Genomic DNA, 12,492 nt, shown 5'->3' on the forward strand with positions numbered 1-12,492 from the left:
GAGTGGTTCCATGAGAGCAGAGACCATCTTGTTGAATGTACTACTGCATCTCCAGCATTGAAACGGTGTCTGGCACTGTTTTAAAATTTATTCTTCACTTATATTATTTATTCATGTATTTTTATGTGTTTCATTTGTTTATGCTATTTACTTAGGAACTTTTAAATGCAAATTTATTAAAAAGTATAGAATTAATGAATGCATAAGATTATTGAGAACCCCTGAAAGCCAACCAAAGAACTCTCAATGTAATTAGACTAGGTCTTAAAAAAAATTCAGCTTCCCAGTGGTGCAAGTGGTAAAGTACCCGTCTGTCAACACAGGTGATATAAGAGACATGGGTTCAATCACTGGGTTGGGAAGATTCCCTGGAGATGGGAATGGTAACCCACTCCAGTATTCTTGCCTGGAAAATCCCATGGACAGAGGAGCCTGGTGGGCTACAGTCCATGGGGTCACAAAGAATAGGACATGACTGAAGCATCTTGGTATGTGTGCAATGCATGCAACACTCTTAAAAAAATGAATAAACAAGACTTGAGAGGAACGTTCATGTGAGATGTAATTGCCCCCAGTTACTTGGGGACCAGAGAAAAATAAATGCTTTCATTTGCACAGTATTTTTAAAAATGCATTACCTTTTTGACAGTTATAATCCCTTCCTGAGTTTCCTGATCGGTGATGACATCAAACATGTCCAGCCCCTCTCCCTCTGTAATGCTGTACTCGATTTCAGCATTTTCTCCCACGTCGGCATCGCTGGCTTTGATCCTGCCAATTGGTGTACCCGGTGGAGAGGATTCAGGGGTCTTAAACTGATATGTACCTATTAATTAGCAGACAGATATAAGTCAAACACAGACTAATTACACCCCATCATAATAAAAACAAAACCCATTTTCTAGCAGTTTGTTCAGATAGTACTATGGATGCAGGCAGATTTGGGCTTTCCTTAAAATAATTAATGGTGCCCTTGTCTCTTTAATGTTTTCACTTTCATGGTTGTTAAGAATATTTCTTCTATTTCATGACTTGTCTCTTGGCAAAGGGAAAACACTTTTCTTGTCCTGTAAGTAGGCTTCCAAGTTTACGGTGTGATTGTGAGAAAGCCTGAACTGTTAGAGGAGGGTGCAGTTTTCGAAGCCTCCTGTTAATGTAATCTAGCAGAAAGAACAGAAAAGAATTTTAACTTGAACTGTGACTTTAAGCCAGTTACTAGGTATTCTTTAAGAGTTCTTCCTGTCATTGCTAATAGTAACTGAAGGTGAAAACAAATTACAGCACTTCAGAGAATGTATCCAAGTAGAGATGAGATTCCTTTCACTCATATGTGGAGCTGGTTTAGTTGCAGTTAGGATATATAAATATATTGAGGAATAAAGCTCTGAAAGTTTTCTAGTTTTGACTAGATTTTTTTCCTTTAAATATTTGTGTCTTTTTTATACATGGATCTCTCCCATTCTTGTATTTATACTACTAATTAAAAACTCTATTATGTAGACATACACTTTTCTTACATCTTCATGTTGGAAAATTAGTCAAAGGAGACTACATGTGAGTTTCAATTTAGATATGCCAGGCTAGCATGTCCTTAGCACTACCCCTCCACCCCAAAATAGCAGAAACAAAAGTTATCCTACTTTCGCCCATTCCATTTTACTCACCATTTACACAAATTGCCTTGGAAAGAAAATTTACACTGCCACTACTGAACTGTGAAAGTCGCTCAGTCGTGTCTGACTCTTTGTGACCCCATGGAATTCTCCAGGCCAGAATACTGGAGTGGGTAGCCTTTCCCTTCTGCAGAGGATCTTCCCAACACAGGGATCAAACCCAGGTCTCCCACATTGCAAGCGGATTCTTTACCAACCGAGCTATCAGGGAAGCCCACTAAGGTAGAATACTTTAATAATATTTACTTCACTAAGTATAGAGCTCATTCTTGATACAATGATAAAAGAGGCCAGTTTTATCATGAGGGAAGTGTACTTGGGTGCCTCCAATCCCTTCCTGTATTCTCCTATCCCTCTCCTTGGGACATTATGCAGAAATGATCACAGTCTCTTCTAGGAGAGAGTGGAGAGGGGGAAGTCCCCTGGTAACAAGGTATGGGTAAATCCTCCTGCTATCCTTCCCCAAGCCATTCCCACATAGAAAAGAGGTCTTGGGAGAAAGTGTTGGTGATTCTGATTTTTTCATGTCAGGTTCCTGAATGGATGTTTTAAGGTTCATAAAAACTTTCTTCTGCCCGTTAAATCAGAAATCAGTTAGCTATTCTGTTTTTGCATTTAGCTAACTATGATTAAATACTTGAAAAAAGTAGACAGTATGGAAATTCCTTAAAAAACTAGGAATAAAACCACCATATGACCCAGCAATCCCACTCCTAGGCATATACCTTGGGGAAACCAAAACTGAAAAAGACACATGTATCCCATTGTTCACTGCAGCACTATTTATAATAGCTAGAACATGGAAGCAACCTAGATGTCCATCAACAGACATCAGCTGTCCATGGACAGTTGAATGGATAAAGAAGTTGTGGTACATATACACAATGGAATATTACTCAGCCATAAAATGGAACACATTTGAGTCAGTTCTAATGAGGTGGATGAACCTAGAACCTGTTATACAGAGTGAAGTAAGTCAGAAAGAGAAAGATAAATATCATATTCTAACGCATGTATATGGGATCTAGAAAAATGGTACTGAAGAATTTATTTACAGGGCAGCAATGGAGAAACAGACATAGAGAATAGACTTATGGACCTGGGGAGAGGGGAGGAGAGGGTGAGATGTGTGGAGAGAGTAACATGGAAACTGCCATTACCATATGTAAAATAGATAGCCAATGGGAATTTGCTGTCTGGCTCAGGAAACGCAAATGGAGGCTCTGTATCAACCTAGAGGGGTGGGATGGGGAGGGAGCTGGGAGGGAGGTTCAAAAGGGAGGGGATGTATGTAAACCTGTGGCTGATTCATGTTGAGGTTTGACAGAAAACAGCAAAATTCTGTAAAGCAATTATCCTTCAATAAAAAATAATTTTTAAAAAAGTTCTTATTGGTCCGTGTGTATCTCCATTATAAAAGAAGCTCTTAATCAGTTGATTGGCTTTAAAAAAACAGCCACATTTGAATAAGTGGGTTTTGTACTTACTGATGGGCAACTATTTTCTCCTAGAAGAAGGGATTCAGTTATTAAATAGTTTTCTCCAGTGGCTCAGACAGTAAAGAATCTGCCTGCAATGCAGGAGACACGGATTCGATCCCTGGGTTGGGAAGATCCCCTGGAGAAGGGGACAGCACCCACTCCAGTGTTCTGGCCTGAAGGATCCCATGGACTGTGTCGTCCATGGGGTCGCAAAGAGTCGGATATGACGGAGTGACTTTCACTTAGGAAATCATGGTCAGAAAGGGATTTTGATGTTGGAAGAAAAATGACATGAAAACCAGTACCTACTGAGGTCTATAAGTGAAAAGGTCAAGTGTATTGCTTCAGAGTGGGCACTTATCTTCCTTCATCTTCTTTCTTATCTAATCATGATTGTTAAAGATTTCAGAGATGACTTTTGGTATCTCAGTTAACCATAGTGTGGAAAACTATTTATGAGTACAAATGGTTTAAGTGCATAGTTATTTCTACAGTTTTATTTTTAGAAACAGTAAAATGATAAATCCTCCCCTTGCAAAGACTTAAAGGAGATTACATGCCTGATTAAATTCACAAAATATACAGTTGATTTTTTCCTAACAAATAGCAGCATGCTTGTAAACATATGTTCTGCACAAGCATATTTATGTTTGTGGTAGTCTTATTAATAAAGAAAAATAAAACAATGATATTGCCTTTATAATAACAGACATATCAGGCAAGTGCTCAGCTAATTACTGATAAACATTTACATCTACTGAGCATCAGTACTGTCAGTTCATTTTTAATAAATGCGCAAGTTCTTACTAAGTTCACTAACTTTGGCAATTAATAACAATAAAGAAAAAATAAATATCATTCTTAAAGTTACAGTTTTACAAAAGTTCCCTGAAGAAAGTCATTCAATCAAATGTTCCTACTCTGGGGAAACCGAGGAGGGTTGTCATTGACGTCAGTCAGCGTGATGTTCACCGTGGTAGTCCCAGATAATCCGCCCATCTGGCCGCCCATATCCTTGGCTTGAATCACTACTTGGTACTGCTCCCTGTTTTCTCGATCCATGTTGAGCAAGGCTGTCTTGATGATACCTGTGGGTATGAAATTCAGAAATGGAAAGGGATGTAGTAAAAATTACTTTCCAAAATTATTAATTTATGCAAACAAATATAGATTATCACCCACAATGTGCCTAACACTATGCAGATGTCATGGTTGACCATAAAGATGATTGATTATAGATAACCTTTGTACTGAAGGAAATTAAAACCACATAGGGGAGGTAGATACATTGAAACACACATACACACACACAAACTCATTCACCTATAATGCAAGAAGAATGAAAATGAATGTAAATTACATCCTTCAGTAATGCAGACTGTAAGTTGTATAACTGTTAAGTGTTATAAGATGACACAGCAAAACATAACTTGGCATGTGGCACAGTGATATACTACCATGCCACAGTAGAATAAAAGACAATTAGGTGTATTATGAGGAAATTGTTAAGAAAGTCATATATGCTTGAAAAGACTTCCCTAATGGCTTGGGGGGTAAAGAATCTGCCTGCTGATGCATGAGACGTGGGTTCAATCCCTCGATAGGTAGACCCACTGGAGGAGGAAGCAGCAACTCATTCTAGTATTCTTGCCTGGGAAATTCTAAGGACTGGGGAGTCTGGCGGGCTGCAGTCCATGGGGTCAAGAAGAGTTGGACATGACTGAGCATGCATATGTATGTGCATATACTTGCACAGACTCTTGAGTTTCACTTTATTGAATTCACTGATTCCTCATCAAATATACCCACCATAACGAATGTTCTGAAGATCTTCTAAACCACAGAACTATGGTCTTATGAAAACAGTATCGGTTCTCTCATAATAATCATCTTGTATGATCCTAGAGAATCTTTTCCCTAAAGCTGAGGTGAACTTTAGTTCAACAGGTCCTAGCAGTGACCAACACTCTTCAGCTAGATAAAAATTATCTCTATTGTTAGATAGTTATAAAATACTTAAAGAACTTCTAAAATTTCGTCTACTTTCTGTGTAAGGCTTAGGCTTAAATTAACCACAGTCTTCAAAACTCACTGATGAAGTCTTTATAACCTTCTCTGGTGGCACATTCCAGTGCTTAATGACTAATGAAACTGAAAATATCTTTCTTTACTATTAACAGAATATCTCAGACAACAGGTCAATTTTATTCCTATAGTGCTGGCTCCAGTGAAAGTGAAACTGCTTTCTATTCTCCAAATAATAGTACTTCTCTATTTAAATACAGGAGATCACCTTAGCCTTTTGTCCTTTAAGTTGAATAATTCTAATTTTTCATCCTCATTGTCTCTAAACTCAACATTTTCTTTCTCCTTGGGATTCTTTCCAAGTTCATTGCATCTCTTACATTGATTTCCAACTAGATATAGTAACTTAGAAAGGTTTTGATATCCAAACAATAATGGAAGCTTGAAAATTGTGTAAAAGGAACTTGACTCCTAACATGATAGCAACAATACATGTGGAATTTACTATACAGTACAAGTTCAGTTCAGTTTAATTGCTTCATTGTGACCGACTCTTTGTGACCCCATGGACTGCAGCACACCAGGCCACCCATGTCCATCACCAACTCCTGGAGCTTACTCAAACTCACGTCCATCGAGTCAGTGATGCCATCCAACCATCTCATCCTTGGTCATCCCCTTCTCCTCCCACCTTCAATCTTTCCCAGCCTCAGGGTCTTTTCAAATGAGTCAGTTCTTCACATCAAGTGGCCAAAGTATTGGAGTTTCAGCTTCAGCATCAGTCCTTCCAATGAATATTCAGGACTGATTTCCTTTAGGATAGACTGGTTGGATCTCCTTGCAGTCCAAGAGAATCTCAAGAGTCTTCTCCAACACCACAGTTCAAAAGCATCAATTCTTCAGCACTCAGCTTTTGTTATAGTCCAACTCTCACATCCATACACGACTACTGGAAAAACCATAGCTTTGACTAGATGAACCTTTGTTGGTAAAGTAATGTCTCTGCTTTTTAATATGCTGTCTAGGTTGGCCATAGTTTTTCTTCCAAGGAGCAAGCATCTTTTAATTTCATGGCTGCAGTCACCATCTGCAGTGATTTTGGAGCCCAAGAAAATAAAGTCTGTCACTGTTTCTATTATTTTCCCATCTATTTGCCATGAAGTGACAGGACCGGATGCCATGATCTTAGTTTTCTGAATGCTGAGTTTTAAGCCAAAGTTACCATACAATACAAGTGGTATATATTAAAATATAATTCGTCATAGATAGTATGCTACTTTGTGGAGAAAGTGCAGAAAACTGAGATGTGGAAAAAAGTTAAGGCAATCCATTTTTTTTTTTTTTTTTAGGGCAGTATCAGTTAAGATAAGCTAGACAATGTGACAACAAACAAAGTAAAATCTCAGTGGTTTAACAAAACTAAAGTGTTCTGGGTAGGCCAGAAAGAAAATCTGCTCATGATAACCTTTAGATATTCAGGCTGAAGATGATCACTGTGGCAAGTGGGAGGGAAAATGGTGGATTATGCACCAGGTCTAAAAGTTTTGCTTGGAAATGACTCATATGACTACCACATTTCATTGCCCCAAATAAATCACATGGCTATATCTAGCTTTCCAGTAAGGTAGAGAGATGCAATCCTACTAAGTGACTAGAAAAAGAAGAATCAGAATATGTGTAAACAACCCTCTTGGCTATCAAAAGGGGTTGGCCTTTTAGTTTTATCTCAAACTGGAAGAAATAATAATGCAATGTGTAATTTTTCCAAATCTCCCTTGTATAAACACAGTAGATGAAAGATCCATTGTCAGATTTCTTGATTAAAATGATCTGGATGTCATGTTTACAAATATGTCACTGGTGCTTGGAGATGAATCTAAGAAAATTCAATCACACTGATTGTTTTTATTAAAAATATGCTAGCTCAGTTGAGCATGTCAATTAAAATTACATATCTTAAAAAGAAGATGCAAGAGGAATTCTAACCTGTTTCTGATTCAACTGAAAAATAGGGCTGCCCCTGTAGGATGCTATAGACAACTTTAGCACTGTTCCCGTAGGTTGGATCATCAGCATCAGTTGCAGTGACTTGGACAACAAATGTGCCTGTAATGAAAGAAACATGAATTGAAAATAAATTAAGGGTTCATTATGGATCCTTGATACCCACACACTGGGAAAAAGCACAATCATACTTCTATACAAAACTATCATGGCAAGGGAGTGGAGAACCACAGTAGGAATCTAGGCTAAAAAGCCTTGGATTTCTTATTCTGAAGGAATGTGAGCAATGTTCATAAATATTGAAAGGATTAAATTGGGCTTCCCAGATGACTCAGTGGTAAAGAATCCGGCTGCAATTCAGGAAACATAGGTTCCATATCTGGGTTGGGATCATTCTCCGGAGAAGGAAATGGCAACCCACTCCAGTATTCTTGCCTAGGAAATCCCATGGACAGACTGGCAGGCTACAGTTCATGGGACTGCAAAAGAACTGGATATGGTCGCTCAGCTGCTAAAGAATTTGCTCGCAACGCAGGAGACCTGGGTTTGATCCCTGGGTTGGGAAGATCCCCTGGAGAAGGGAAAGGCTACCCATCTGCTGTATTCTTGCCTGTAGAATCCCCATGAACAGAGGAGCCTGGTGGGTTACAGTCCATGAGGTTGCAAAGAGTCAGACACGATTGAGCAACATTCACTTCCCATTAGTGACTAAAAACAACAAGGATTAAATTAAAGGGGAGCATGGGAATGATCATGACTTCGGGTGGAACTGATTCCAGTCCATCTCCAAGGGTGAGATTTGATTGGGTTTTTGCTACAGTGATTCTTTCAAGTTGTCTAGGCCTAAATATATTGGCATCTTGTACTACTTTTTCTACAAGGATTAGTTTAGGTATTGTTCAGTTGGAGGGCCATTTGTGATTTTGCTGAAAGTTTGTCGTGTCATAGGTGCTTCTGCTCCCTGAATGTAACGTGCTGATGTGGAGCCTGAAAATGCAGCAGCTATTTTGTGATCTTGGCAGTGCCAGTCTGAGGACAAAGCTGAATAGGACAAAATTACAGAGAAATAGCTAGAGTCCAAATCAAACTATGTTCAAAGTCCACTTTGCTTTTAGACTTAATGTGACCATTGAACACTTTCATTGTTTAAAGTAATTTGAATTGGGTTTTCTGTTACTTATAAATAAAAGCATCCTAGGCGATAAATCTATCTGATAATTCTAAGAGGTTGAAAGACCTTGTCTTGAACCTTAAGAGAAGTAGTTTTGGATTAAGTAAAGAATTATTTGGAATAGTGGAGAATACACATCTGGAATTTATAATCCCCAGAGATGATTATAATTAAGTGTACAAAGAAAGCTATGTTGTTTCAGATTGGCATTCTTATTTTAGAGACCATAATTAATAATACCATTCAAAGTACCCCTAATCCCCATGAAATTCCATGCAAATTTTTATGTGTATGCCTAAATGGATATGACACAGTAGAGAAGTGTCATAGATTTTATCTGATTCTGAAAGGGGTCTGTGACTTCCTAAAAAGGTAAGACCCTCTGATTATGATCATTTTATGGATGAATTTTGGTATTCATATTAGAGTAAATATACTGATAGAATTCTCCTGTCCATGGACAGGGTAGGGAAGTCACAGTTAAGGAATACTGGAATTTTCACCTTGCTCTTATAATATCTAACCAATTCTACTTATTGAACTAATACACTATACTGTCTTAGGGTGGCATACTCTTGGATGGAGCATGTTTGATGCATGAGATAGAGCATCCATCCTTGTAATTTAGCAAGGAATGAGGGAAGAATGAAAGCATAAGATTTTGTTTATTTATTTATTTTTTCTGGCATGTGGGATCTTCCTGGGTAAGGGATCGAACTTGAGTGTCTTGCATTGTCAGGCAGATTCTTTACCACTGAGCCACCAGAGAAGCCCAGAAAGCATAAGATTTTAGAGTGAGAATTAATAGTAGAAGTCAACAAACACCTATGTTCTTACTTGACATCAATGCACAATTTGATTGATTTTAGAATATGATTATCTGGATATTTTGAATGCCTATTAGTTGCTGGTGTGGTACTTGGGGTTGTGCACTTGTTTTTTCCTTTCATTCTTATAATAGGGATTTAGGAGTTGATGTTTATTGTTTATTTTTTATAGATATGAACCTGGAGGGTCAGAGACATCAAGTTGTTTATTCACATAAGGCCACATAGTGGCTTATTAGTAGTGATAGTTTCAAACTCTGGTCTATTTGATATCAAAGTCCATTTATACCACCTTGTTGCTGTCCCACTACCTTTATGTGATTTCTTTAGGATCCCTTTATTATCACAATAATGACATGTTAATTTATGGTAATGATGAATATCAACATAAATGTGCCTGTGTGCAAATTGGAAAAAGCCTTCTTTTCCTCAGGACCTGTTATTGCCAGGTACCCCCCAAATATTTACAAAGCATATTTGACTCTATAATGGCTTCAGAAGCAAATGGTGCCCCTTAGATTGCACAGTCACACTTTTCACATCTGCCTATATAGCTGCTCTGCCTGGTGCTGATCATCAGACAGCCTTTCATTAATTCTTTTTGCCCTTTACCACACAGAGGAAAAATATTTTTTTCCTAACAAATCTTCTGTTTAAAAGAATTCTAATCCTCCACTTTGGTGATGATTTGTGATTTTTCTAACAAAATAAAGTGACTTCAAGTAATGAGATGAGCAACTTCTTCATGAGAAAAATTTGGATGTTTTATAATCATTTCTGTAGATTAGCTATTGTTCAAGTCTTGGAACTGTGAACTGAAATATCCTTGATATCTGACTCACAGAATGATGGAAATGTTTTCATTATGTAACCTAGCCCTTTTGAACTTGACACTGAGTGAAACTTAAAATAACCCTTTACACAAGTAGTTGAAAATTTGTCACTGTCTCTCCTGAAGTGTTTTAATGTGGTTAACAATGATGTCCGTAGGATTTTTTTCTTAATTTAAGAAAAATTCACATTTTCCCAATCTAAGTAAACTAAATGCACACATTAAAATTGGTAGTAGAATTCTGCACAGAGTATTAACTAACCATATTAATGTCATGAAAGTCTTAATTTTCACCACTTAGTAAAGAATATATCCCATAGACATCATCTGCGTATTTTTGATGGATTTTTAAAAAAGTTTTCTTTGAGTCTCTTTCTCAAATATAATTACTCTTCAGTCTGAACTGTAAACTCAGGGCTTTTGTTTTCCACTGGGGAGATCCTTACCTAATGCCCAATTCTACTATGGGCTAAAAGAAATAGAGAGGACTATCAAGAAATAAAGTGGACATTTAAAGTGGGAGAGGAAACAGATGAAATGATCTCTCCTTCTCCCTGCCCTTCTCACTCTGCCACTTTTCATTCCCTAATTACTAGAGGAAATGTTGTTTTCTTAAAAATAATAAGATTAATCTCAGGAGACACTGGTCCACTTCCAAAAAGGACCTAAATGGATTGTTTGAAACACAATGCATCTAGAATGTAGCAGCCAAGTTCATTCACTTCAGCAAATTTCACTCATAGGATTCCTGATTCAGTTGATGTACTACTATAGGAAACAATTGAATCACATCTCACTTACCGACATCAGACATTTCGGGAACAGTGGCCGTGTAAACCTCCTTGGTGAATATTGGTTCATTGTCATTGATGTCATGGATCTTGATGATGAATTCAGACTCGGGCTCCACGGGTCTCCCTGTTTTTCTGTTTATAGCCTGAGCTCGAAGTATGTAAACAGGTTTTTCTTCCCTGTCCAGCCTCTTTGTGGCCTGTATGTCCCCTGTGTTTTCATTGATAATGAAGAGATCTCCTGCTCCATCTCCTGAAAGGATATATTTAAGTGATCCATCTCCTCTATCTTGGTCTGAATGTAACTAGTGTAGAAAAAAAAAATTAAAGAAAGTAAAAGTCAAGCATGTGATCCTAAACTGTTTGTCTTTATGATGCAATGCAATGTTAACTTTCATTCAAGTCTTTCTAAGGGTTGCAGATTTTTTTTCTTTTACTGTTTATTGAAATCCTCTATAGTAAATGCCATTTGTTAATGAGCATGTTTCCTTATAATCACAGAAATTTCCAGAATTGGAATTCGTGTAAAGTTTAGTAATCTTCATTTTGAAGAATCAAAAACTATAGGCCAGAACAATAGAAAAATGCCCAAGGACACTTCAGTGTATTTTAGTTTAATATGGGAAAGGACCTTCTAAAAATTAGAGTCAGCCTAAAATTGAATAATCTGCCTTATGAAGTAGTGGGTTCTCTGCCCCTGAAGGCAATCAAGCAGAAGCTCTGATAAGATAAACAGCCAGTGACATGGGTCTGGGTAAAGGGTTGAGCTAATGAACATAAAGACACAACTAAAGTGAAGAGGATGATTTTAACTTGAAACTGTAGCCCATGTTACTTATTCTGAATTTCATTTCCACTGTATTGACTTCCCTGCTGTTTCTTTAGTTCCCTTTTTCCCACCTCAGCAAGACTTTGGGCAGTATCTCACAGGTCTTCTGATAATCTAAGGCTATTCACAAATTTTTTCAAAAAGTGCTTTTTATCAAGAACTTTTTTCAGACCTCAGTTGTAAGTACACATACAGAAAGGTTAGCGTTCATAGGAAGGCTGCTAATCTTGAAACCTGTGAGGACCCTGTGAGGTCCTCCTGGGTATAAAAGCCCTTCTGTGTTTGTTCTTTCTTGTTTGTAGAAAAAGGCTTTAGTCTCCTGGGCCTTGCCTGAGTTCCAAAGAGCAGACTCAAGCAGTTACTAATTAGGGACGTGAGGGAATGCACAAACAAAGGAAAAGCAAATCATTCAGTGATAAGATAGTCTTATCACTCTGTGTATAAGATAGTTATACACAGTCCTAAGAGATATACATAACAATCTGACAAATATTTTGAGTTCTGCAGAAACTAAGCCCCCCACATAAGGTGGAGGATGGTGATTTACATGCTACCACAAGCATGTAGACCCCAGATTGTTTGAAACCAGAAGGTTGATGATTATGATTCCTGAAACATTACCCTGTTACCTTACCATCAACCAGTCAGAAGAAGGTCCATAAGCAGCAATTCTCATGCCAAATGTTGCCTTTAAAAACCCTTTCCTAAAAGCTATCAGTGAGGCTGGGTCTTTTGAGCATGAGCTACCCATTCTCCTTGCTTGGTGCCTACAATACATGCTGTACTTTCCTTCATTACAACCTGGAGTCAGTAGACTGGCTTTGCCATTCAGCAGTTGAGCAGACCCAAATTCTGTTTG

At 37.8% G+C, this 12,492-nt stretch overlaps 1 protein-coding gene across 2 annotated transcripts in view; it reads right to left on the minus strand.

Moving 5' to 3' along the window:
- Nucleotides 1–12,492, minus strand: part of CDH6 (cadherin 6) — a 137,066-nt gene that overhangs the window by 19,673 nt on the left and 104,901 nt on the right. For both annotated transcript variants that reach the window (XM_061129293.1, XM_061129294.1), the window contains exons 3-6: nt 10,815–11,109; nt 7,166–7,285; nt 4,075–4,242; nt 639–826 (exon numbers count right to left, since the gene is read on the minus strand). In XM_061129293.1, the coding sequence (XP_060985276.1) occupies nt 639–826; nt 4,075–4,242; nt 7,166–7,285; nt 10,815–11,109 (771 nt within the window). The remainder of the gene's footprint in view (nt 1–638; nt 827–4,074; nt 4,243–7,165; nt 7,286–10,814; nt 11,110–12,492) is intronic.

The sequence above is a fragment of the Dama dama genome, chromosome 25 (genome assembly GCF_033118175.1).
Source record: "Dama dama isolate Ldn47 chromosome 25, ASM3311817v1, whole genome shotgun sequence".
Classification (NCBI taxonomy): Eukaryota; Metazoa; Chordata; class Mammalia; order Artiodactyla; family Cervidae; genus Dama; species Dama dama.